The sequence below is a fragment of the Culex pipiens genome, chromosome 2, assembly GCF_016801865.2.
Source record: "Culex pipiens pallens isolate TS chromosome 2, TS_CPP_V2, whole genome shotgun sequence".
In the NCBI taxonomy this organism is placed as follows: domain Eukaryota; kingdom Metazoa; phylum Arthropoda; class Insecta; order Diptera; family Culicidae; genus Culex; species Culex pipiens.
Genome location: NC_068938.1, coordinates 64,930,401 through 64,952,918, shown reverse-complemented (window position 1 = coordinate 64,952,918; position 22,518 = coordinate 64,930,401). Strand labels below are relative to the sequence as shown.

The 22,518-nt window shown below is 35.8% G+C and overlaps 1 protein-coding gene across 11 annotated transcripts in view; it reads right to left on the bottom strand.

The window, feature by feature from the left end:
- The window catches only part of LOC120418411 (dual specificity calcium/calmodulin-dependent 3',5'-cyclic nucleotide phosphodiesterase 1A-like), a 673,125-nt gene that overhangs the window by 162,126 nt on the left and 488,481 nt on the right, over positions 1-22,518 (bottom strand). For 4 of the 11 annotated variants that reach the window (XM_052707726.1, XM_052707723.1, XM_052707724.1 and 1 more), the window contains exon 2: positions 1,652-2,792. The exons of 6 other annotated variants lie outside the window; for them this stretch is intronic. In XM_052707726.1, coding sequence (XP_052563686.1) covers positions 1,652-1,958 — 307 coding nt within the window. In that variant the 5' untranslated portion in view covers positions 1,959-2,792. Of the gene's footprint in view, positions 1-1,651; positions 3,008-22,518 lie in introns of those variants that run through there. One more of the 11 variants, XM_052707725.1, reaches the window with a different exon arrangement.

Sequence of the window (22,518 nt, the reverse complement as noted above, 5' to 3'; positions counted from 1 at the left end):
TTTTACAACCACTAGATCATTTTGTACATTTTTGGGGCCTTCAAAACAATTGTAGAGCTTGTCAAAATGAACATTTTTATTCTTGAAAAACGAATTTTGGTCAATTCTATCAACACAGCAAAAGGCTCTTTTATGATGTAATTTTACCTCAATTTAGACTGAAAATGCGACATTACACCAGAATAGTGCTAAAATTACACATTTTCAGATGTTAAATTACACTTTTTTCTGACATAAAAGATGTACCCCTTCCCAGATGTAATATTACCATGATTTTTTTTCTGTGAAAAGTTATGGGCAAAAAAGAATGTGATGCTTATAAGAGTGAGGTACTCCACCACCATTTTGAGTTATTCACATTTCATAATGGCGTCTTTTTCGTCGTATTTTGGCAATAACTATCGTTTAAATGGTCCGATTTTCGCTCTTTTGGAAGATAAATGTGTGTTTTGATAAGCTCTACTATGTCTAGAAGACACCAATTCGCTAAAAAATATAAAAGATAAAGATAAATTTAAAAAATCATTTTTTCATAAACACCTTAACCTAAATTACAAAAATGGCCACTATCAATTTTGTCACGCTAGATTTCGGGTTTGGACCACTGTGCAATGTTGTCGAGCAGACAATTTCAACTCTTCGTTTCGTTGTTCTTGTGACGGGTGACGATAAACTACCGTGAACGACACAACCAACTTTTTCAAAACATTTTTTTTCGTAAAATCGCGATAACTCGTGATGGTTTAATGCAAATCCCTTTTGTTTGTACATCTACATGTTTGTAACTGTCTTCTCTACAATATCACACAAGATCCTCTGTAATTATTAAGTCAAATGTAATTACAAAAGCCGACTCGGTCCTAACCAGGTCCCAGTACCGAAAAGAACCTAATAAAAATAATTTTATGAAAAAAAAAACTGTCTTCTCTACAATATTGTAGAATATTATCACACGCTACAAAAGTACCCTGTAAAGTTAGAAAGAAGTGCGAAAAAATTTTCGGTATGAAAAAATTACCCTTCTGGGTTAATGTAGATTCGAAAAGTACATAAAATTTCCCTTTTCCTTACCTTTTCCAACTTTTTTTACAGCTAAGTAACGGAAAATTGCAGAATTTTTTAATCTTTTTGATTGTTTTTTTTTCGATAAAAAAAAACGTTTTTTTCGGAATTTTGAGTACGCCATCAAATCGGGCGTCCAATTTTACTTAAAAGTCTTTTTGACACCAAATTTCCGTGATTAGGTCAAAGTTTCACGCAAATCAAAGGGCAATTGCTGTGTGAGTTGGCGGAGAATGGAAAATGTCACATTTCAAATAAATAATGCTCATTTTTTGAAACATGACACAGTTCTTGAGTGATCTGAAAGAAATCATCAAATTCATTTAATTCCATTTGCTCCCAATTTCCGCCTCAATATGTTTGCATTTTATGGCTTTCGTTCTGCAATAAAGATTCAAAAATGCAGCCCACATCGTGCAGCATTTCCACCGATTAATTATAACCATTCCAAAAGAAAGCGCCATTGTTTCCAATTGAACAAACATTAAAATTAATTTCCCGTTCAATTTCCCCGTTCAGCTGAAAAATTGCAAAACCAACTCAAGCCTGAAAACACCGATCCCGAAAAAGATTAAAAAAGCAAACTCACCAATCACGTACGAGTACCCGTCCAGCGTGAGGACGCACTTCCGGGTGGCCGGCCCGGGCGCGTACCGCATTGTTCGGGTCAGCAGGTTCTTTCCGGTCACAATCCGTGAGAGAGAAGCTGCGGTGGCACCATCCGAGTGGCACCGGTGGACGGTGTCCTTGCAGCAGGGCACACAACAGTCGGCACAGTCGCCGTAACACTCGTGGCACTGGGCCGGACCGCGCCGTTGCAGGGCCACCGTGGAGGACTTGGGCAGGGTGGTGGCGGCCTGGGCCAGCTCTTCGTCGCTTGAGCTGGAGTCGGCCATTTTGCTTACGGGGAAAATTTCGTTGGTTTGATTTTTGTTTGGTCACTTGTTTCGATGGGATTTGGACTTTCTTAAGAACTGCTTAGAACATCACTTAAATTTACATTTTTAGGACATCAATTTTCATTTTTCAAACACAAACTGCCCCCAGTTGATTCAATTGGCAAAATATAATCAACTTTGTAGTTAATTAGCCTGCCCCAACCCCATCTTCATCAATTTCATTCCGAGAAAATCACGTTCCTCTAGCGATGTATATCCAGCGAGGTCACGTTCTGCGTTACGCTCGACCGGGTTGCATAGCTGCAGGCTGTTTTGATGTTTTTCCACCGTTACGCTCGATTGGATGCTCCGGTTGTTGTTATTCCAGGGGGTGGTCCCGCCACGTGGGTGTGTTTTCGACAGAAGAAACCCACATTTCAGCAGCGACTGACCTTTTCTCGACGTTCAGGCTGCCCCGAGAAGGTTGCAAATTTCACTAGCTCTAAACGACGTTATGCTAACTAAATTACGTAGCCTTAATTAAAAGGCTCTCTCTCTCACACTTTTCGGACGACGTTTGAACCAGAAAGCAAAGTGCACTCGTTGCAGGAATTGACAGCTTCTTGAGCCACGAAGCACAGCTGGATTGGACGGGATTTCGGAGACCGACGACTAAGTAATGACGAAAAGCGCGCGCGAACTTCGATGGGTTGACTTGGCCGACTGCCCCGTAGAAGGTCGACGTTACACCTGATGACGGCGATAAAACTGCAGCTGCTTCGTCTTCTTTCTTCTTTGAGCTTCCTCAGCATTCACTCATTAACAATTTCCTTCGCCAATCTTCACGGTTTACTAATTAAAAACCAAAACGAAACCATAATGAAAGAGTTGGACCACGAGACCACAACAAAAGAGTTAAGATGGAGCGAGAATGAATTGCTTGTTTTTATTCATGCTGGAGTGATTTATGCACCTCGCACCCAACGTGCGCAACATCCCGTAATAGTGGTTTACGTGACGGGATTATGGCTTTTGACGAGAGATATCGGAGTCGCTTGGTTGGTTGGTCGGTGAAACCAGCGGGATTACGACGATTAATCATGCGATTATGGTAGTTGCGAAATGAGATCGGGATTTTGCACGGACTGTGGGCAACAATCCTTAACAAAAGATGCTGTTAACCGGATATTGCAAAAAAAAAAAAAATAAAATAATACATCACTTTAACAACCACCAGATTTTTTGTGGTCTTTATCAAATATTTATGCACTGCTAATTGACCGCGTTAAAAGCTTTTTCAGGAGCTTGTGGTTTTAATTAGGCTTTTTGCATGCCTAATGGCACTTGACAGCTAAAACAGCCATGGTTTTAAAGAAGCATGCGATAAAACCGTTTGGCATGACATTGCCATAGAGTTTTCAAGACTCCCTTCAAACTTTCATAAAACCTTATTGAAAGCCATTTAGCTTTTATTGTCACAAGGTTTTATGTCCGAGGCATAAAACCCTGTTAGAACCTATTAATTAGCTCTTGCTTAATGGTTTCGGTGAATGCCCAAATAAAACTATTAAGCAATCAAGATGCTACACAGAAAAAAATCAATTCTCGAAACCGTGAAGTCAGTTCACGATTATGAGAACCACGAAGGAATATATTCACGTTTATGGTGCAAATGCACCATACTCATGAATAAATTCCTTCGTGGATCTCACATTCGTGAACTTAATTCACGATTACGGGAATTGATTTTTTTCTGTGTACCAAAAAACCTCAATAAAACTAGGTGGTGGCTACTAAAATTTTCGTAATTAAAAGACTTTTGGTACCATAACATCTATAGGTCATCGCTGAAATTTTAAAGTTATCGCAGTTTTAGTGGAAAAAGTCGATTTTTTCCCGTTTTCGTCATTTTTCCATTTTTGCGCGTGGTGCGTCGAAAACTCCAGTTTTTATTTTCAAAAAATCGTATCTCAGAGTATCGAAAACAAAACTTCACAAATTTTTGATATCTAATGTGAAATTTTCCGAGAAATCCGATAAAAACATTTTCAGACATAGGCTCTTTGGTCCCGAGACCTTTAAAACAGCATTTTAAGTTTTCATATGACCTTTTCAAATGTTACGCTAGATTTTTGAAACTTCTTACTATTTTTCCTAAATAGCCAAACTAATCACCTTTCTTTTGCGTCTAGGACAGCTAAAATCGGATGAAATGGCGCGGAGATAGGATTTTTTGAAAAAAGTGGTTTTTGCGAAAATCGACGAAAATTGCCATTTTTCGAACCACCCTAACACGGCGTAGGTCACCCTAATGGCCAAACAAAAAAATACGGGTCTAATTATTTCGGCCAATAAAATTGAGCTCGATCGGACAACAAAGTTTGACTATTCTTACAATCAGATTTTTGTTGGATTTGGTCCGTGAGTTAGTCAATTTTGGATCAAGAAGACAACAGCCAACTTGGTTACTGTGCACCCTTAAAAAGTGATGGAAAAACATATTTAATTATTTTTTGATTGCACTTTTAGTTTTTTTTAACAAATGGACTAAAATTTTTAAAAAACTTTTTTACTGAAATTTGTAAACATTTTAATGATTTTTTTGTTTAACTTTTTGCCTATCATTTAGAAAAAAAACTTGATTTGAATATGCATTTTATTCCGCACTGATTGAAATATATTAAAAAAAAAAATAAAAAAATAAACTCTTTTAAAGAACTCTGTAACTCTGGTTACACTGCCCTAAAACTCTTGTAATTTTTAAGAAAAATTCAAGCATTAAGAATAGGGCATCTCAAAATAAAAATATAGTTTTCGACATATTGGTGGGCACTAATGACACCTGGAATGATAGACAAGGATATCAAAAACACCTTTTCGAGTCTAATGCTTCAATTTATAGTTTATTGTCCACTGAACAAATATTGCACAGCTAATTTTCATAAAAGTTGGTATTTATGAATGGCAGGGCGTTTAGGGAAATAAAAACCATTTTGATTTCAAAAATTATAAAATCAAATAAAAAATTCAAAAAAGTTTTTGCAGTCAAAACTATTCCATGCAGCTTGTAGGAATTTACACGAAGAACAATTGAAAAATAAAAGTCCAATAGTAAACCTTGGATGATTAAATTACAACAATTATTGTTCCTAATATCCAACTAATAGTCTTTCACTTGCCAATAGAGTTCGGCAATTTTAATGTTTCGATTTGAACCCGCTAATGTAAACTTTTTCGATTCTTTTTTATATTTTTAGTCTTCTAGAAGTTAATTCACAGCAACTTTTATTCAACAAAAAAATACTTCTCTTGTTTTTTTTTTCTTGTTTCTTTATAGTATTTTAATTTGCATTTACTTGTTTAGCTAATGTTTGTTTCTGTGTTTGGTTCTAACACCTGATTTCAGTTTTTGTTTATTTTTTGAATTTATTTGTACCGACATTTGTTAGCATGTTAGTCTATTATTCGCGTTTTTTGCTATAGAATGCTACCATTTTAATTTAAATTAAAAAAATGCTTGATCATACATTTTCATTTAAGCTGCCTTGTGTAATCTTAATCCAATGTATCTTCTGAGAAAGTATTTGACTTTGAATTTCTATGGCAAAGACAAAATCCTTAAAATAAATTTATCATCTGCCAAATTTCACTGGAAACATCCTCTCTTACCCACCCCCTCACCAGCAATCAAACTTTTGCAATCAAAAAGCCTTACGTTACGTGGTTCACCGCAAGTGAAAATGATACGACTCTCGATTCTCTTTTGAGAATTGTAATTTAAATTCAGATCGAATCACACTTCGTTACCCAAATACAGTCTGAGCTCCAACTCTCCCCCTCACTTGAAGTGGGTGAAGGGGGGCACTTCTTGCTTTAAGGATTTCGCGTGAAAACTCCCCCACCATCACGCAAGACAATCTCTCAAGAATAGTACATCACATCAAAGCGCGAGCTTAGATTTCGTTGTTTTTCCACGAATTTGTGTGCATGTGGGGCCTCTTCTGGGAAATATTTTGTTTGTTTCCACATCCAATCTGGCAAATTTACTCCATCACACCCTCCCACCACCAGCTCAAGGTGGAAATGTGACAATTCCAGGATGCTGATATTTGGTGGAGACCCCGAAAATTGGGTAAATGGACGAAAATTGAGACATAAAAAAGAGGTCTAATGGGTATTTATAGTTCATCCCGACACAAGTCATTTCCAAGATTAGGAAATGTGTGAGTTTGCCTTTTCCTGGAGGCTGCACGAAGATAAATGGGACTTCCTTCGAGGCCGAATGTTTGCTCACCTCTTGAAGCAAGGTGGTAAATTCAATTTTCGAAAACCTCAGTGCTGGCCCCGGGAGTTTGCCGAAGAAAATGGTGCAAATATTGAAGAAGGGATGTCTCAAATGTTCGTTGTAGTTCTTTTTTTTCGCTGATTATTACAAATCTTAAAACCCAAAGGTTTAATTTTGAATTTTCAGGTGCTTAAATAATGTTGAAACAAATATTGTCAATTGACCATCTCAACGTAACACCTCACTCGAGTGACAAAGGGATAATGGATCCAGGAAGAATAACAAAATCATGAAATGTGATCCGATTAGTGGGCATTTTGTTTGGTTGGTGCCATTTTCCCCCCAAACACCTTTCTCGATGAGCCAACTGTTGAATCTGAGACTGAAACTGCGGGGCTAACGTAATATTGGATTTTCCGAAATGTTAGGAAAAACCACCCTCGCCAAAACACCTTCTTCTTGAGCTTGGAAAACCAAATTATGCTTCAAAGATTTTACCCCGGGACTTTGCCTGGCACAGTTCCCGCAACCCCAGCTGGCTATTATCATCAAAGCGCGGTGATCTCTTATCTTGGATAAAATGAGAAGTTCACACTTTTGAAAGGTGAGCTCTGTCCAATTTGAACTTTATAATTAGTTAATTATAAAGGATTTGCTGACGGGGTGAGCGTTGATGAAAATTGAGCTTTGCGTTTTTGCATTTAATTTTTGTTAAGTTTCAAACGAAAAAGGAACTTACTCTACATCAGGTTACAAAATTGTATCAATTTCATTACAACTAAATCCAGCATTGCTCTATAAACTATACCATATTTACATTTTTACAATTGTTGCGTTTATTTTGCGAATATAATTTTCACTGATTTTGCCTTCCTCACTGAGGTAAGGCTATAATCCTGCTCTAAAAATGAACTTTGTATAAAAACGTCGTAGACCCACCTTCATGTGTACATATCGACTCAGAATCGAAAACTGAACAAATGTCTGTGTGTATGTGTGTGTGTATGTGTGTGTGTATGTGTGTGTGTATGTGTGTGTGTATGTATGTATGTGACCAACAAACTAGCTCATGTTTCTCGGCACTGGCTGAACCGATTTGACCCGAACCTGTTGCATTCGACTTGGTTTAGGGTCCCATAGATCGAGTTTTATACAGATTGAAGTTTCGATAAGTAGTTCAAAAGTTATGTATAAAAATGTGTTTTCACATATATCCGGATCTCGCTTAAATGTATGTAAACTATGTCCGGGTCCACCATCCGGCCCATCGTTGGGTAGGTTATCAAAAGACCTTTCCAACGAATCCAAAACATTGAAGAACTGGCAACCCTGTCTCGAGATATATCCACTTAAGTGATATTGATGTACTTTTTGAAAGCCGGATCTCACTTAAGTGTATGTAAACTATGTCCGAGTCCACCATCCGACCCATCGTTGGTTAGGTTATCAAAAGACCTTTCCAACGAGTCCAAAACATTGAAGATCTGACAACCCTGTCTCGAGATATGGCCACTTAAGTGATATTGATGTACTTTTTGGAAGCCGAATCTCACTTAAATGTATGTAAACTATGTTCGGATCCACCATCCGACCCATCGTTGGTTAGGTTATCAAAAGACCTTTCCAACGAGTCCAAAACATTGAAGATCTGGCTACCCTGTCTCGAGATATGGCCACTTAAGTGATATTGATGTACTTTTTGGAAGCCGGAACTCACTTAAATGTATGTAAACTATGTCCGGATCCACCATCCGACCCATCGTTGGGTAGGTTATCAAAAGACCTTTCCAACGAGTCCAAAACATTGAAGATCTGGCAACCCTGTCTCGAGATATTGCCACTTAAGTGATATTGACGTACTTTTTGAAAGCCGGATCTCACTTAAGTGTATGTAAACTATGTCCGAGTCCACCATCCGATCCATCGTTGGTTAGGTTATCAAAAGACCTTTCCAACGAGTCCAAAACATTGAAGATCTGGCAACTCTGTCTCGAGTTATGGCCACTTAAGTGATATTGATGTACTTTTTGAAAACCGGATCTCACTTAAATGTATGTAGGGGAAGGTGGGGCAAGACGACCATACGGGGCAAGAGGAACAATCGCTCGTACGGCCGACATTTTTACAATTTTGATTATTTTCAGTATGAGGAATTGTTGCTAGCAATGCAATTAGCTGATTCTACTACCACATAACCGCCAAAACGACGTAAACGCCACGGAGTATAAGATTTAATGAAGTTTTTTCAAAACCTTTGTTTTCTTATAATATTTGGAAAGTACAAAATAAGGCTTAGGGTTCGTTTTAAGACTCATTTTATCAAAATGCTATTTTTCCTAGATCAGTAGTGTCCCTACCAATGACCTGCACCTATTACAAAGTATGATTTAAATTTTGGTTATTTTTGTTGAGAGCTTTTAAAAAATCTTATTCAGGTGGGGCAAGTGTACCATATGGATTTTTAGTATGGAAAAAAATACGAATTGCTGCAACAACATATTTTATTGGGAAATAAATACATGAAAGTACTTAAAAACTGATAAACAATTGTTAAAAAAAATGTCCAAACAAAACATAGTGATATTATGAAAATTAACTATTTATCATCTAAATAATTTTTTTTTTTTCGTAAAAACGATATTTTTTTAGTAAAACATTATTATTTAGTCTAAAAATGGAAGAAACCTTTCAAATACATTCTAATCTGATGTATCTAAGTGATAACAGTTCAATTGTTAGCAAATTAACATGTTTTTTCATGCATTGTTCCTCTTGCCCCAACGGGTTGTTCGTCTTGCCCCACTAGTTGAGTAGAACGTACGGAAAATCAAAATTTTTAAAATCAATTTTTTACATTAAAAAACAGGATTTTTTAAAAACTTGCTCTGACAAAGTCTTAGTCAAGACCTAGAATAATATAATTATAATAAAATTCGACAGATTTTTTAACTTTTTAATGGGTTATAACGAGCATTTCCTTAGCTTGTTACACTTGCCCCACTTTCCCCTAAACTATGTCCGGATCCACCATCCGACCCATTGTTGGTTAGGTTATCAAAAGATCTTTCCAACGGGTCCAAACACATTGAAGATCTCTCAACCCGTTCTCGAGAAAGGGCCTCTTTAGTTATATTTATGTACTTTTTTTTGTACAACCCCTTCATATCAGCCATTGTTGGTAATGAGTGAGGAAGGCTCCAACCACATAGGTGGATTAAGTTAGTTTTTTTTGTGAAAAAGGAAATATTTTAAGATTTGATATAAAATCTTCCATCACACATTAATGAATTCAAGCAATTTCAATGATTAGAATATTGCAAAAAATTACAAGAACAAATGAAGAAAATATAAATTCTTGACAGAGTTTACAAAATTTTGCTTGATTTGTTTTAAAGCAGTGTTTGTTTTTTTTTATTTGGGTATAATTGTTTTGTCCATACAAGTCTCCATACGATTTTTGCAACCGTCGAAACAAAAAGGCTATTACAGTATTCTAAAAATATACCTTGTGAACGGATTTTTCGATAATTTGGTGTCTTGTTCAATGTTAAAATATTGTATTGCTTAGAAATTTTAAGAAACATATAAAGCTGATGCAAATATTTTTTAAAAGTTTATTTCGCCCCTTCAAAATTGGTCCGAAATCAAAGGGCAGAATTTTTTTTTTCTAAAAACTTCAAAATTTTAATGGAAAATGAAGTCTAAAGAACTGAAAATGATTTGAAATTCCGTTGTACAGTACTGAAAAAAGTTTTTTTTCGACATAAAAATAAATTTGCCAATACTTTGGAATTTTGAAAACTTAAGACTGCAAAACATCTGAACAGGTGTAAAATGCATTTTAAAACACTTTTTTTTATTTGAATGTCAAAACCATGGCTAATTATCAATTTTCAATTTTTATATTATTTTTATTTTTTTGCAACCCAGAGTCGAGGGACATAAACATAAAAAAATATTTGCAACGGCCGTACATTCTTGAAAAAGATTCAAGTTTCAAAGTTTTTGCCTGAATTTCATCGATCATTTTTCACAAAAAAAAATGAATTGCATAAAAAACCCTTTTTTTAATTTTCATTTTTGGAAAAATGATATTTAGAGATGCATATTCTGAGAGCATTCAATCAGAAATGTTCCAGCAATCTCGCAGGACTCTTGCAGAACCAGTTCTGCTAGAATATTTCGTGACTAGAAAGTTGCCTGAAATCCACTGAGCAGTGCTGCCAGTTTATCGGAAAAAACAAGTCTTTTTTCAAATCTTTGGAAAAATCTTTGGAAAAGGTAGATTTTTTTACATTATTTTTGAGATGTTTTATCAAGTTTTTAATCAAGAGTTACTTTACTTAATTTTGGATATTGTGCATTGGTTTAAAGTTATTGCTACCTAAATTGTTTTTTGATGATAACTTGACTTTTGTTTACCTGCAGATGTCATGAACAAGCTTAATCATCTCTGAAAAAGTTTTCGAAATGATCGGATAATTTCTCAAAATTTGCTTCAAAAAGATTGAAGATTGGATCAATGGTTGCTGATGTAGAGTTTCTGAAAGAGAAGCGAACAGGATAAATGAGGTTTTTTCTACATCACCAAAATAGCGTCAATTTTTTAAGAGACGATAACTCAGCAAATATGCGTCCGATTTTCATTGTCACTGTGAATTTTTCGGATCCTTCGAATAAATATATTTTCAAAATATTGAAATTAATCTCAACATTTGAATAGGCACAAAAACACTTTTTTCGTCAATTTGTTGCCAAATACTAAATTTTAGAGGAAAAAATCAATACTTTACAATTTTGTCCAAGAGTTGTAAACAGTAACTGTTATTTTTGTTCTTTGGACGAATCATGATTTGATAATGCGATTTGATTTTGAGTATCAATGTTAACTTTATCTCATCTAGTCTGATCTTAATTAATCTAACTTAATTTCAAGCCAATCTTTAGGAAGACATTTGACTTAAAATCATCGCAAATATTAAACTTTAAATCTGATATCGCAAAAATACATCATTTTTGAAAGCTAATAACGTTGCGGGAAAACCCCTGAAATGTACTTTTTTTCTTGGAAACTTGATAAAAATTTAATGAAGATCCTACATCCGAAAAATGAAAAGGCCTTGAAAACTATTACGCTCTCCACAGGTAGGGAACTGAAACAGTGGCTTATCTCCATATATTTTGGCGATTTTTCCCATGCAATCTTAAAGGGAACTCCTCCCTGTTCGCTCTACAGCATTGCCTTCGCGTTCTCGATTGCGAGATTCCTACTCGAAACTAGGTGTCCGAAGGCTTGATTGTTGTGGCAATTGCAAACCTCTTTTTACACCTTCCATCCACCCCGGGATTCGAACTGACGACCTTTGGATCGTGAGTCCAACTGCCTACCAGCGACTCCACCTGGACTGTGCAAACGACCTAACACCTCTAGGTTAGACCGGGACCAACATTTACTTCTCCATCCGACGGAAGGCGGGGTCAGACAAATCTCGTCTCGAAAAATGCCACCGGGACCTTCTGGGAACGAACCCAGGCCGACTGGGTGAGAGGCAACTACGCTTACCCTATACACCACGAGTCCCGGCTCCCGTGGTCAAAATGAGCTCAAATTTGGATTTTTGCCAATTGATGGGTCAATCTTTGATTTCAGGGGGTACCTGGATTTGTTACATCCTACTGGATATGCAGATGGACATTTGGACAGAAGTGGCCGCAAACTGGATGGCACAGTACCCTCAAGGATGGTTCCGGCTGAGGGACATTTACTGAACCATTTGATTTTGGGCCAGATGGGTATCATACTTCATTGTTTTGGATGTTGGACATGTATATTGACATTTCGAAACAAGTGGCCACTTACTGGTAGTTCCGAACAGGATTACCAGGTTGCCAGATAAATCTGGGAATGCCAGAAAAAAGGTTCATTCTTCTCAGTGCCAGATTTTGACAGATTTTGCCAGATTTTTCACTTCATGCCCATTTTGAACAACTTTTTGATTAAAATGAACGAATTTAATTGAAATTAAGAAAAATAGAATGAGTTTTTTTTAGAGGGAATTGTAATTCAACATTTAATAAAATCAATTTAAGCACCTTAATTCTACAATTCATTGAATTAATTCAATTCCTCTCCTTCATAATTGAGAATGGTTAGATTTTCGTCTGCCAGATTGTTCCAGATTTCTGATCGATACTTAACCAGATTTTTCTTATTTTGACCTGGTAAACCTGGTTCCGAATAAAATGATTGAAACGTAATTGAAGAATATAATATATTTTAAGCGCTTTGCGTAAATAACTTTGTGTACTTTGTCATATTGGTCATGTGTAACATAACCACTTGCACATTTTTGTATTAAGTTTATTTCTGTTCCCATTCGCTGGAAAATGATAAAAATTAATCCCTTCACTGAAGCGAAAATAAAAACCATAAATTCCCCTTTGATTCTGCTACAAACAGCTGATCAAAAAACATAACCAACTAGTCACCAAAGCAAAACGATTCCCGTCAATCAATCAAACGACTCTAATTCCATAACGACGATTGAATTGGTGGTGTGCACTTGCAGCACATTTCAACAACTGAATTTATCAATTGAAGTCGTATTTTCGCGCATGTATGGGTGGGTGTGCGTGTGCCAAAAGGTTGCCAATCGGCCGCACCAAATCGACAAATTGGGTGATTATTGGATTTGACAATTTGACAAATAACTGATAAGCCTTTCGCTCTCCAATCCCCTGGCTCCGTTCTCCACTCGCGTATCGATTGGTTAAACTGTCGAAAGTGACGGGATACTTTGTTTGTGCTGGTGCTTGTTTGACACGTTTTCACGTTCATGTACCAATTCAATTGAGTGATGTAGGGAGGAAATTTAATCAGGCTTATGTTGAAATTAATTGGAACGCTTGTAAATTAGAATATAATGAGGTGCTAATGTTTTTTTTTTCTAATGAAATTGATTTTAAGAACATTTAGGAATAATACATTTTCATATACTCTTTTAATCCATTCCTTTTTGTCAATTTAAACTTTTTCTTCACAACCCCTCCCAATACCTCACGAAAAACGACCCAGCTTAGCGCAACATTCGAAAATGATGACACGAAACCGGGATAAACATAAAACCAATAAAGCGGACACAATGACGAGAACGATTTCGAGTTTTCCCATCCCGCACCCTCTGGGGACGTTTTCCTCTCAAGGGGGTGATGGTGCTGGTGCTGTCAGCACGATCTCGATAATCTCCAATGGGGCGGCTGACGACTGAAAGCAAAAAGTTGTTCTTTTCGTCCCTCAACAGTGTGTCCCTTTTGGACACGGAAGAAAATACTTCTGGTTTGATGATGGAATTTATGTGAAATGTGAATTAAAATAAAATAACATTTGATTTCAAACAAAAAATATTGAAATGATGAAATGTACAAAATTAACAATTTTAACAAATTTTTCCGTGCCCTTTAACTGTCTATCAGAGTGAAATCCATACTGGGCTAATTCGGGGGTTCGGGAAGGTCATGTTCGGTGATAATGGTGGGCACGGATTTGGCAGCACTTGGGAATTGTCAACACGCACGCGTTGGTTCAGTTTGATAAGCTTTTGGAAACTTTTAGACAGCGATAATTTTCGTCCCTTTGGTGGGGGGCGAAACTTGTTCTTGTTAAATTTTGATGTTTATTCACTGGAAGTCAGATTCCAAGAAAATTTGTATCTTTCGGTCCACTTAAAATAGGCAACATCAAATCATTATCATCAACATCAAAGCCATATTACCATTAGCAGTAATGTTTGTGTCAAATATTGACAATCGTTAATATTAGGTTTATTTTGGTATCGAGACCGGTGCCTCATAGGAAACCGAAAAGGGAAAATTCAATGCAACACGATGCGGTAAAAAGGATGTTATGGTCAATATTGATTGCTGAATGTCTGAGGACATCGCATTGCTGCATCCAACAAATTGGCAAATTTGTATTCTCTCCTCCCCTTCAAATTCATCCCTTCAATTTTTCGAAATGGTATGGAATCACACTACCCATGGTAAAGATGTGTTTAAAGTACTTGTAGTAGAAGTTTTCATTAATTTTTTAAAAGTTTTAAGAGTTAGTTAAGTATAATTAAGAAAATACTGATACCTGGCAGTATTTTAATATTCTCTATGTGTCATTATTTTCCTTATGTGAGAAATCGAATGCATTTTCGAATTCTTTCTCCAATTTTCCACAAGGAGAAGGAAAAATAAGTTTGTAAATAATAATAAATTATTTGTTTCAGTTGAACAAATTTCATAGAAAAAGGTGAACACTATTGATTCGTGCTTCGAATTCAGTTTAAAATACAATATGAAACCATAATTTTATAAACAAAACCAGTTTAAACAAATTTTGGAAAAATTCTAACTATTTTTAACATTTTTACTTAAAATTTAAAAGTATTTGTTTTAAAAACTTTATCAGCTTATTTATTTAGTTAACTAAACATAGACATGAATTTGTTTCTCAGAAACTACATCAGCAACTTAGTGATGGTACATTTGACGTAAAAATAAAATTTGAACCCCTTTTATCTGATTTTAACTAGAAAACTATGACTATTACAGTCATCCCGGAATTCGAAATAAATTATTTTTCAGCGCAACTATTTATTTAAACCTTGTGTGGCCTACCCCAGTACATGTTCAAAAAATAATAATCTTTAGAAAAACCTTACCATTTGGAAAATATTCCAAAAATAAATTGAAATCCAATCAATGTCACCCCGGTTTACGGTACATTGATAAACGTCAATAAATCAAAAACAGCACTATAGTGCTTTTTTTTACAGATTTTGAAATGTTGGACCACACATCAAAAGTAGACAAAACAGTTCAGTTCAAGTGTAACAATATTTTCATGAATATTTAACATTTCTTTACTTAAGCGAATACTAGTTTCAAACACGGCTAAGAATAATCCTAGAAACAAAAAAAAATCAAAACGTTGCTTAAGACACTTAAAAAAGTTTAATCAATTATTTTTTTAAACAGTTTCCCATTCCAATGCCTTTGAGGATTCAAAAATCGTTTGAGAAAATACTAAATAAATGTAAAATTAATTGCTTAAATATACTATGTATTAATACAAAATTTTGCCACAACTGCGATATTATACTAGAAAATTCCATAATTTTTTAATGTTAATTTGCTAGCATTATTTGTTAGAAGCAGTTTCGAAAAACTGGATTACTTTTTAGCGAATGTTCAGAAAACTTTAAAAGCGGAATAATAATTTAAAAAAATCACAGCAAAAAATAATGTTTTACGAGATGATAAATTATTATATTTTTTGTATTTCATGAAAAATAAATTGTCTCTCGAGTTAAAACATATTTTTGCGAAAATAAGTAAAAGTAATTAATTTGGGTAAGCTTTTATTTACAATTTTGAATGGTTGCAGCTGATTGGGCTTGAAGCTAATGGTTTCGCACTCTAGAATAAAAAATATATTTTTATTAAGTTTTGCCTTTCTTACTAAATATATATATACCTATATAGGTTTTACTTTATGGCTGGACATCATTTTCATGTTCGTAAATATGACGAATCAGCATGAATTTTAATCGGAAAAATCGCTAAAAAATCACACTGCATCGATTTTCGACACTCTATCGATTCACCTTGACAGAACTCGTCTATCTCCAACCCTCAAATTTTTAAAAAATAAATTCCGTGGAGATCGAGTGATGTTCGTTTGTGGTAAAATTTTGCCAAATTTTGTGTCGCGTCGTTCTCAGCTCCCCTGAATCCGAATTGGATTCTTCTAAATGCAGATGAAAGCTAGTGTGCTGAACCTGGGTGAGTTGCCGTTCAAATTTCGAAATATCCGTCTGTTTTCGGATGTGATAAGACTTTCCAACGAATTATACAGTTTCCAAATTAAAATATGGTATTTTTTTTCATTTTCATATTTTTTATTTGTCTTAAAAATTGCATTTTCGAGCTCTACAACCTCCCAAATTTTTATCGAGATTCATAAATTGGTTCTGGGGAAAAAATCCCTAAAAACGGTAAAAGCCCACCTGATGATCTTCGCCAACATTTTTCGTTTATAATTTTATCCGAAATTTCTTTCTATATTCATAGTACAGACCATGAGTGAGCATCTGAAACAAATTTGACATCTATCGGCAATCTTGATAAATTTTTAGAACGATTTACTTTTGGCCTTTCTTACTAAAGAAAGGTATAGGTTTTACTTTATGGCTGGACATCATTTTCATGTTCGTAAATATGACGATTCAGCATGAAATTTAATCGGAAAATCACTAAAAAAACACACTGCATCGATTTTCGGCGCTTCGTCGCCAAGTCGACAAGTTGTCAAGTTGAGCTTCGAATACTGGCGCAAGAATGCTGGCGCATATATGTTGTGGCTCGAGATATACTCATTTGTAGTACCGTAAACCGGGGTGACTTTGATAGGATTTCAATTTGTTTTTAGAATATTTTGCAACAGGTAAGGTTTTTCTCAAGATTATTATTTTTAAAATATGTACTGGGGTCCATGCACTGTTTCGGAAAAAAATTTCAATAATGGTTAGAAAAAAAGTTACGTTAAAAATTCTTAGTTTTAATTCCGGGGTGACTTTGATAGTCATAGTTTTTCTTGTTAAAATTTGGTTAAAATCATATTTAAGATGTTCAAACTTTATTTGTACGCTAAATGTACCATCACTAAAGTAGCTGATATAGTTTTTAAGAAAAAAAGAAATCAATGTTTTTATTTAGTTAACTAAGTGTATAAGCTTTTTAGCAAAATACATATAAATTTTAGGTAAAATTGTTAAAAAGTCGGAATTTTGCCTGAAATTTGTTAAAACTAGTTTTGTTTATAAAATTATCGATTTATATTGCATTTTATACTAAATTCAAAGCCCGAATCACAAGTTTTCACATTTTACATGAAATTTGTTCAACTGAATTTGCCGATAAATTTGGAGATTTTTTTAAATTGTGTTTCAAAAACAAATATTATTTATTATTTTCAAACTTTTTAACCTTCTTCTAGTGGAAAATTCTCCAAAGAATCCGAAAATGCATTCCGTTTTTCGATTGAAAATCATGTTCATTGAGAAAATCATGACACTTTGAGAAGTTTAAAATAATGACTTTCATCAACATTTTCTTAACTATAGTTAACTAACTTTTTAAACTTGTCAAAAATTTATGAAAAGTTCTTCTTGAGGTACTTTGAAGACTTCTCAGTATGTTTCTAAACCATTCCTTAAGTATTTTAATTGTACTCTTCATTTTGCGGAAAAATCGCAAACCTATCAAAGTCACCCCGGCTATCAAAGTCACCCCGTTTTACGGTACCTCATCTACGGATGTTTTCTACAACATGTCAGATATCGTAGCTTTCCGGTTTCTTTTGCCCTATCCGTTTTTGCATAACTGTCCAATGTTTATGCAAAAACTAACTTAATCCACCTATGTGGTTGTTGCCTTCCTCACTTTTTACCAACATTTGGTGATGTGATGGGTTTGAACACAAATTCTATCTATCTTCTATATATATATACAAAATTTCGACGGTTTTCTTCGAACGCGAATCAATTCAACACGGAACGTCCGATCGAGGTGCTCTTTATTGCGATGGGTTCGTATGGTAAGTTCGTGAGTCCAAGGAAGGTTCTTACGCCAAAAAGTTACAACTTTGGCCACTCTGGAACCGATTCCGGAAAATTTGCAGATTGTATGGGAAAGGTTAAAATCAAGTTTTGATCACAGGAGGCTGAATAAGCAAAAAAGTCAAAAACGTCAACAAACGAAAAAAGGCAGAACGAAGTTTGTAACTGTGTAGGCTTGTTTCTCAATAAAGAAATACACTAATGTCACTTAAGCGGTCATAACTTGAGACTGAGCGTTGCCAGATCTTCAATGTATTGGACTCATTGGAAAGGTCTTTCGATATCCTATCCAACGATGGGTTGGATAATGGATCCGGACACAGTTTACATACATTTAAGTGAGATCCGGCATCAAAAAAGTACATAAATATCACTTAAGTGGTTATAACGCGAGACAGGGTTGCCAGATCTTCAATGTTTTGGACTCATTGGAAAGGTCTTTCGATTACCTATCCAACGATGGGTTGAATGATGGATCCGGACATAGTTTTCATACATTTAAGTGAGATCCGGCTTCAAAAAAGTACATAAATATCACTTAAGTGGTTATAACGCGAGACAGGGTTGCCAGATCTTCAATGTTTTGGACTCATTGGAAAGGTCTTTCGATTACCTATCCAACGATGGGTTGAATGATGGATCCGGACATAGTTTACATACATTGAAGGGAGATCCGGCATCAAAAAAGTACATAAATATCACTTAAGTGGTTATAACGCGAGACAGGGTTGCCAGATCTTCAATGTTTTGGACTCATTGGAAAGGTCTTTCGATTACCTATCCAACGATGGGTTGAATGATGGATCCGGACATAGTTTTCATACATTTAAGGGAGATCCGGCTTCAAAAAAGTACATAAATATAACTTAAGTGGTTATAACGCGAGACAGGGTTGCCAGATCTTCAATGTTTTGGACTCATTGGAAAGGTCTTTCGATTACCTATCCAACGATGGGTTGAATGATGGATCCGGACATAGTTTTCATACATTGAAGGGAGATCCGGCTTCAAAAAAGTACATAAATATCACTTAAGTGGTTATAACGCGAGACAGGGTTGCCAGATCTTCAATGTATTGGACTCATTGGAAAGGTCTTTTGATGGCCTATCCAACAATCGGTTGGATACTGGATCCGGACATAGTTTACATACATTTAAGTGAGATCCGGCTTCGAAAAAGTACATAAATATCACTTAAGTGGTCATAACTTGAGACAGGGTTGCCAAAACTTCAATGTTTTGGACTCGTTGGAAAGGTCTTTTGATAACCTAACCAACGATGGGTTGGGTGATGGGTCTGGACATAGTTTACATGCATTTATGTGAGATCCGATTCGCAACTCTGACACTTTTTTATACTTAACTTTTGAACTACTTATCGGACCTTCAAACAATTCAATAGTGCAGTATGGGGCACCAAACCGGATCGAATGCACCTTATTTGACTCAAATCGGATCAGTCAGTGCCGAGAAAACTTGGCAAGAATTTTGAGCACCAAGGGGAATACGCACACACATACACACACACACACACAGACATTTGTTCATTTTCGATTCTGAGTCGATAGGTATATATGAATATAGGTCTAAGAGCTGTTTTCCAAAAGATCATTTTTCGAGCAGGATTATAGCCTTACCTCAGTGAGGAAGGCAAAACTTTTGTGACATAGGACATTCAACCGACTACAACAATTTGTTTCCCGTGTGCTCCCAAAATCACCTTTAAGTAGGCTTCATTTTGTGGTGATTTCGTAAGTTTATTTAACAGAGTTCATTGGATTCTAATAGGAGCTTTCTAAGCTTTTCATCGTTTATATCGTTTTTAATGTTTTCAATGCTCGCGACGCCAATGGCTATCTACCTAAGGTATCGCGATTGAGTGTGTAGTGGTGCGGTTGTAAAAATAGCTATCTCTGACTCTCTCACATTCGTAGATGCTGAATGGCAAGCTTCCCTGCACTGTGCGGCACACTCGGTTCACTTGTACCTCGGTTTTGTTTTGCGCCTGCTTTGTTCGGTTTATGGGCTCGTAGCAAAACTAGAACAGAACCGCGGTGTGCGTCGTCACTGGCCGTGGGAAGCTTGCTATGCTCGCGTTAATCATTAACGGTTGTTTGATTAAGAATTTGTACGATTAAAAATATTCTTTTGGTGAAAAATTGCTTTTTCAATTTCTTTTGGAAAACACACCATTAATAATACTTTGCTTTCACCATAAGATTTTTTGTATCATGTCACTTTCTTTTTTGCTGACGTTATAAATAAACAAAGTAGATGTTATGAATTGAAAAAAGTTATATTCTTTAGGGAGAAAGGCTCTATCTCACCCCTGGTGGGATTAAATCGGGGTTTTTTTTCCATTATTTGACAAAAAGTTAAAATAAAAAAGTTCATTTGGCGTGATTATTTTTTCAGTCAAGTCTCCATACAATTTTGAGGGCTGTTCATACAAATTTGTTTTATTATTACCGTTAAACGGGGTTACTTCGATAGCCGGGATGACTTTGATAAGTTTGAGGTTTTTCCGCAAAATGAAGAGTACAAATTAAATACGTACGGAATGGCATAGAATGATTCTGACCGAGGTAGAGAAGTGTTCAAAGTGCTCTTAGAAGAAGGTTTCATACAATTTTTCTCAACAAACATGATTTCGAATCGGTTAATAGAATGCATTTTCGGATTCTTTGAATGATTTTCCACAAGAGGATGGTAAAATATGTTTGTAAATAATTGATTTTATGTGTTTTTGAAACATTAAAAAAAAACAATTTACAGGCATTTTCAGTAGAACAAATGTCATATAAAATGTGAAAACTTTTGATTCTTGCTTATACCTATGATTCGATAATTTTACAAACAAAACTAGTTTTAACAAATTTCATGCAAAATTTTGACTTTTTAATATTTGTATTTTGTTAAAAATTTGCAAGGTTGTTTTTTTCTCATAAAAAAACAAGGAAAAACTGAAAAAATGTTTAAATTTCCAAAAAAGCCCTAAAAATCTTTTGCAGAACACTCAAACCTAGTTCAATTCTCTTTTCTGAGAAATCCAACGTGGACATTTCCCATCAAGGAAAGAAGATGGCATACTTTCTGTTGCGAAACCCGATATCTGCCGTGCCGTGAAATCTCCCAAAACGATACAACAAAACTGTCTTTTTGCGTGACGGTCGACCTCAGGGGACAGAAAAAAGTGGGTATCGCATGACATGACCAAAAAAAAAAGAAAGATGAAGAACATTTCGCAACACATCTTTCTGTGGCACGTGAGATCAATCAGTACATGGGAGCTGGTTTTGGTGATACAGGAAAATGTCGCATTTTTTATGTCTCTCAGGCACCAAATTGGTGGGGCTCTCTAGAGAGACACGAAATTATACCACTTTGTGAGTTTGGAAATTACTTTAAGGCGATTATTACAAACATTTTAAGGGAAAAGTGCCTTAAAATTAGATTATCGTCAAAATTGCGCTCTCAACTCCGACACCGTCAACCCGCTAACGAGCAGTATTTTTATCATCACATAAAACACCTCTTCGGTGCATGTTCCTACACCTTGTTTGTGGCATACCTGTGTGTACAACACAGTACATGAAGGTAAACTCATAAACAACGTCGGAAAATGTGCCGGCCGTAATTGGTCGTAATTGCTGCCAGCCGCGTATTAACGGCTCAGGCTCAGGAAATTGTCGCACGACTGCGAGACGCTTAAAGTTGCAGTTGGAAACTTTTCTTTAAGCCTGAAATTCCGCGCGGGAAAACCGGAGCTCTGCTTCATCAATAATTAATGTCAAGTGCTGTTTTTTTCGCCGTCACAATCTTGGCACCATATTCTCCAGGCAGACGATTGAGAGCTCAAGGAAGCTAAAGCTGCACACAGTAGAAAAAAACTTGCTGTTAGCTTTTTATTAGGATGATCTAAAAGATGAGGAAAAATATAAAGTTTTTACTGTCCAGAGACTGAATATAATTGACTAATTTATTAATTGATGAGAAAGTGTCCGGCAAATAGAAAATTACCACCATCAGCCCAGTTCCAGCGTCCAGCGTCGGCGAACTTCAAGGCACGACATCTGCTTCACGTGGCCTCATTTCCACACGATTCTGGGGAGGCAGGAGGGCGAAGATGTCGCTCGTGACCTTGGGCGGGAAATAGCTTCGGACGCTTCAACTTAGCTGGCCCATCGCTGGGATGGATGATGGCGAAAGAAAAGTGGCTCTCTCGCCACTTGGAACAGTAATTATCTTTTGGGGATTGCTGTTTTTGGGTCGGGGGTTTTTTTGGGACACTGTTATGTGAAAGCTTTATATCACTGGACATATATTGTGACATAAGTTTTAGCAAATTTTGATATTTTCTTGGCTGTGAAATGTTACAATGACATAATTGCATCTTTTTATAATGTTGCATAAACTACTGTTATATACTTCACGACTAGTTTTTACAAAAGTTGTTCTTTTGATGATGTTATCCATGCAAAATTCTTGTTTCAGCAGATATTTGTAGTTTTCAAATTGATTTCCTCGCGATTTTAGGTCGCCGTTTTTCACAAACCAGGGGATATGTTTGAGCTCGTCTTCTTAAAATTGGTCCTGTCCCTATCTTAAAGTGTCGATTTTTGCGACA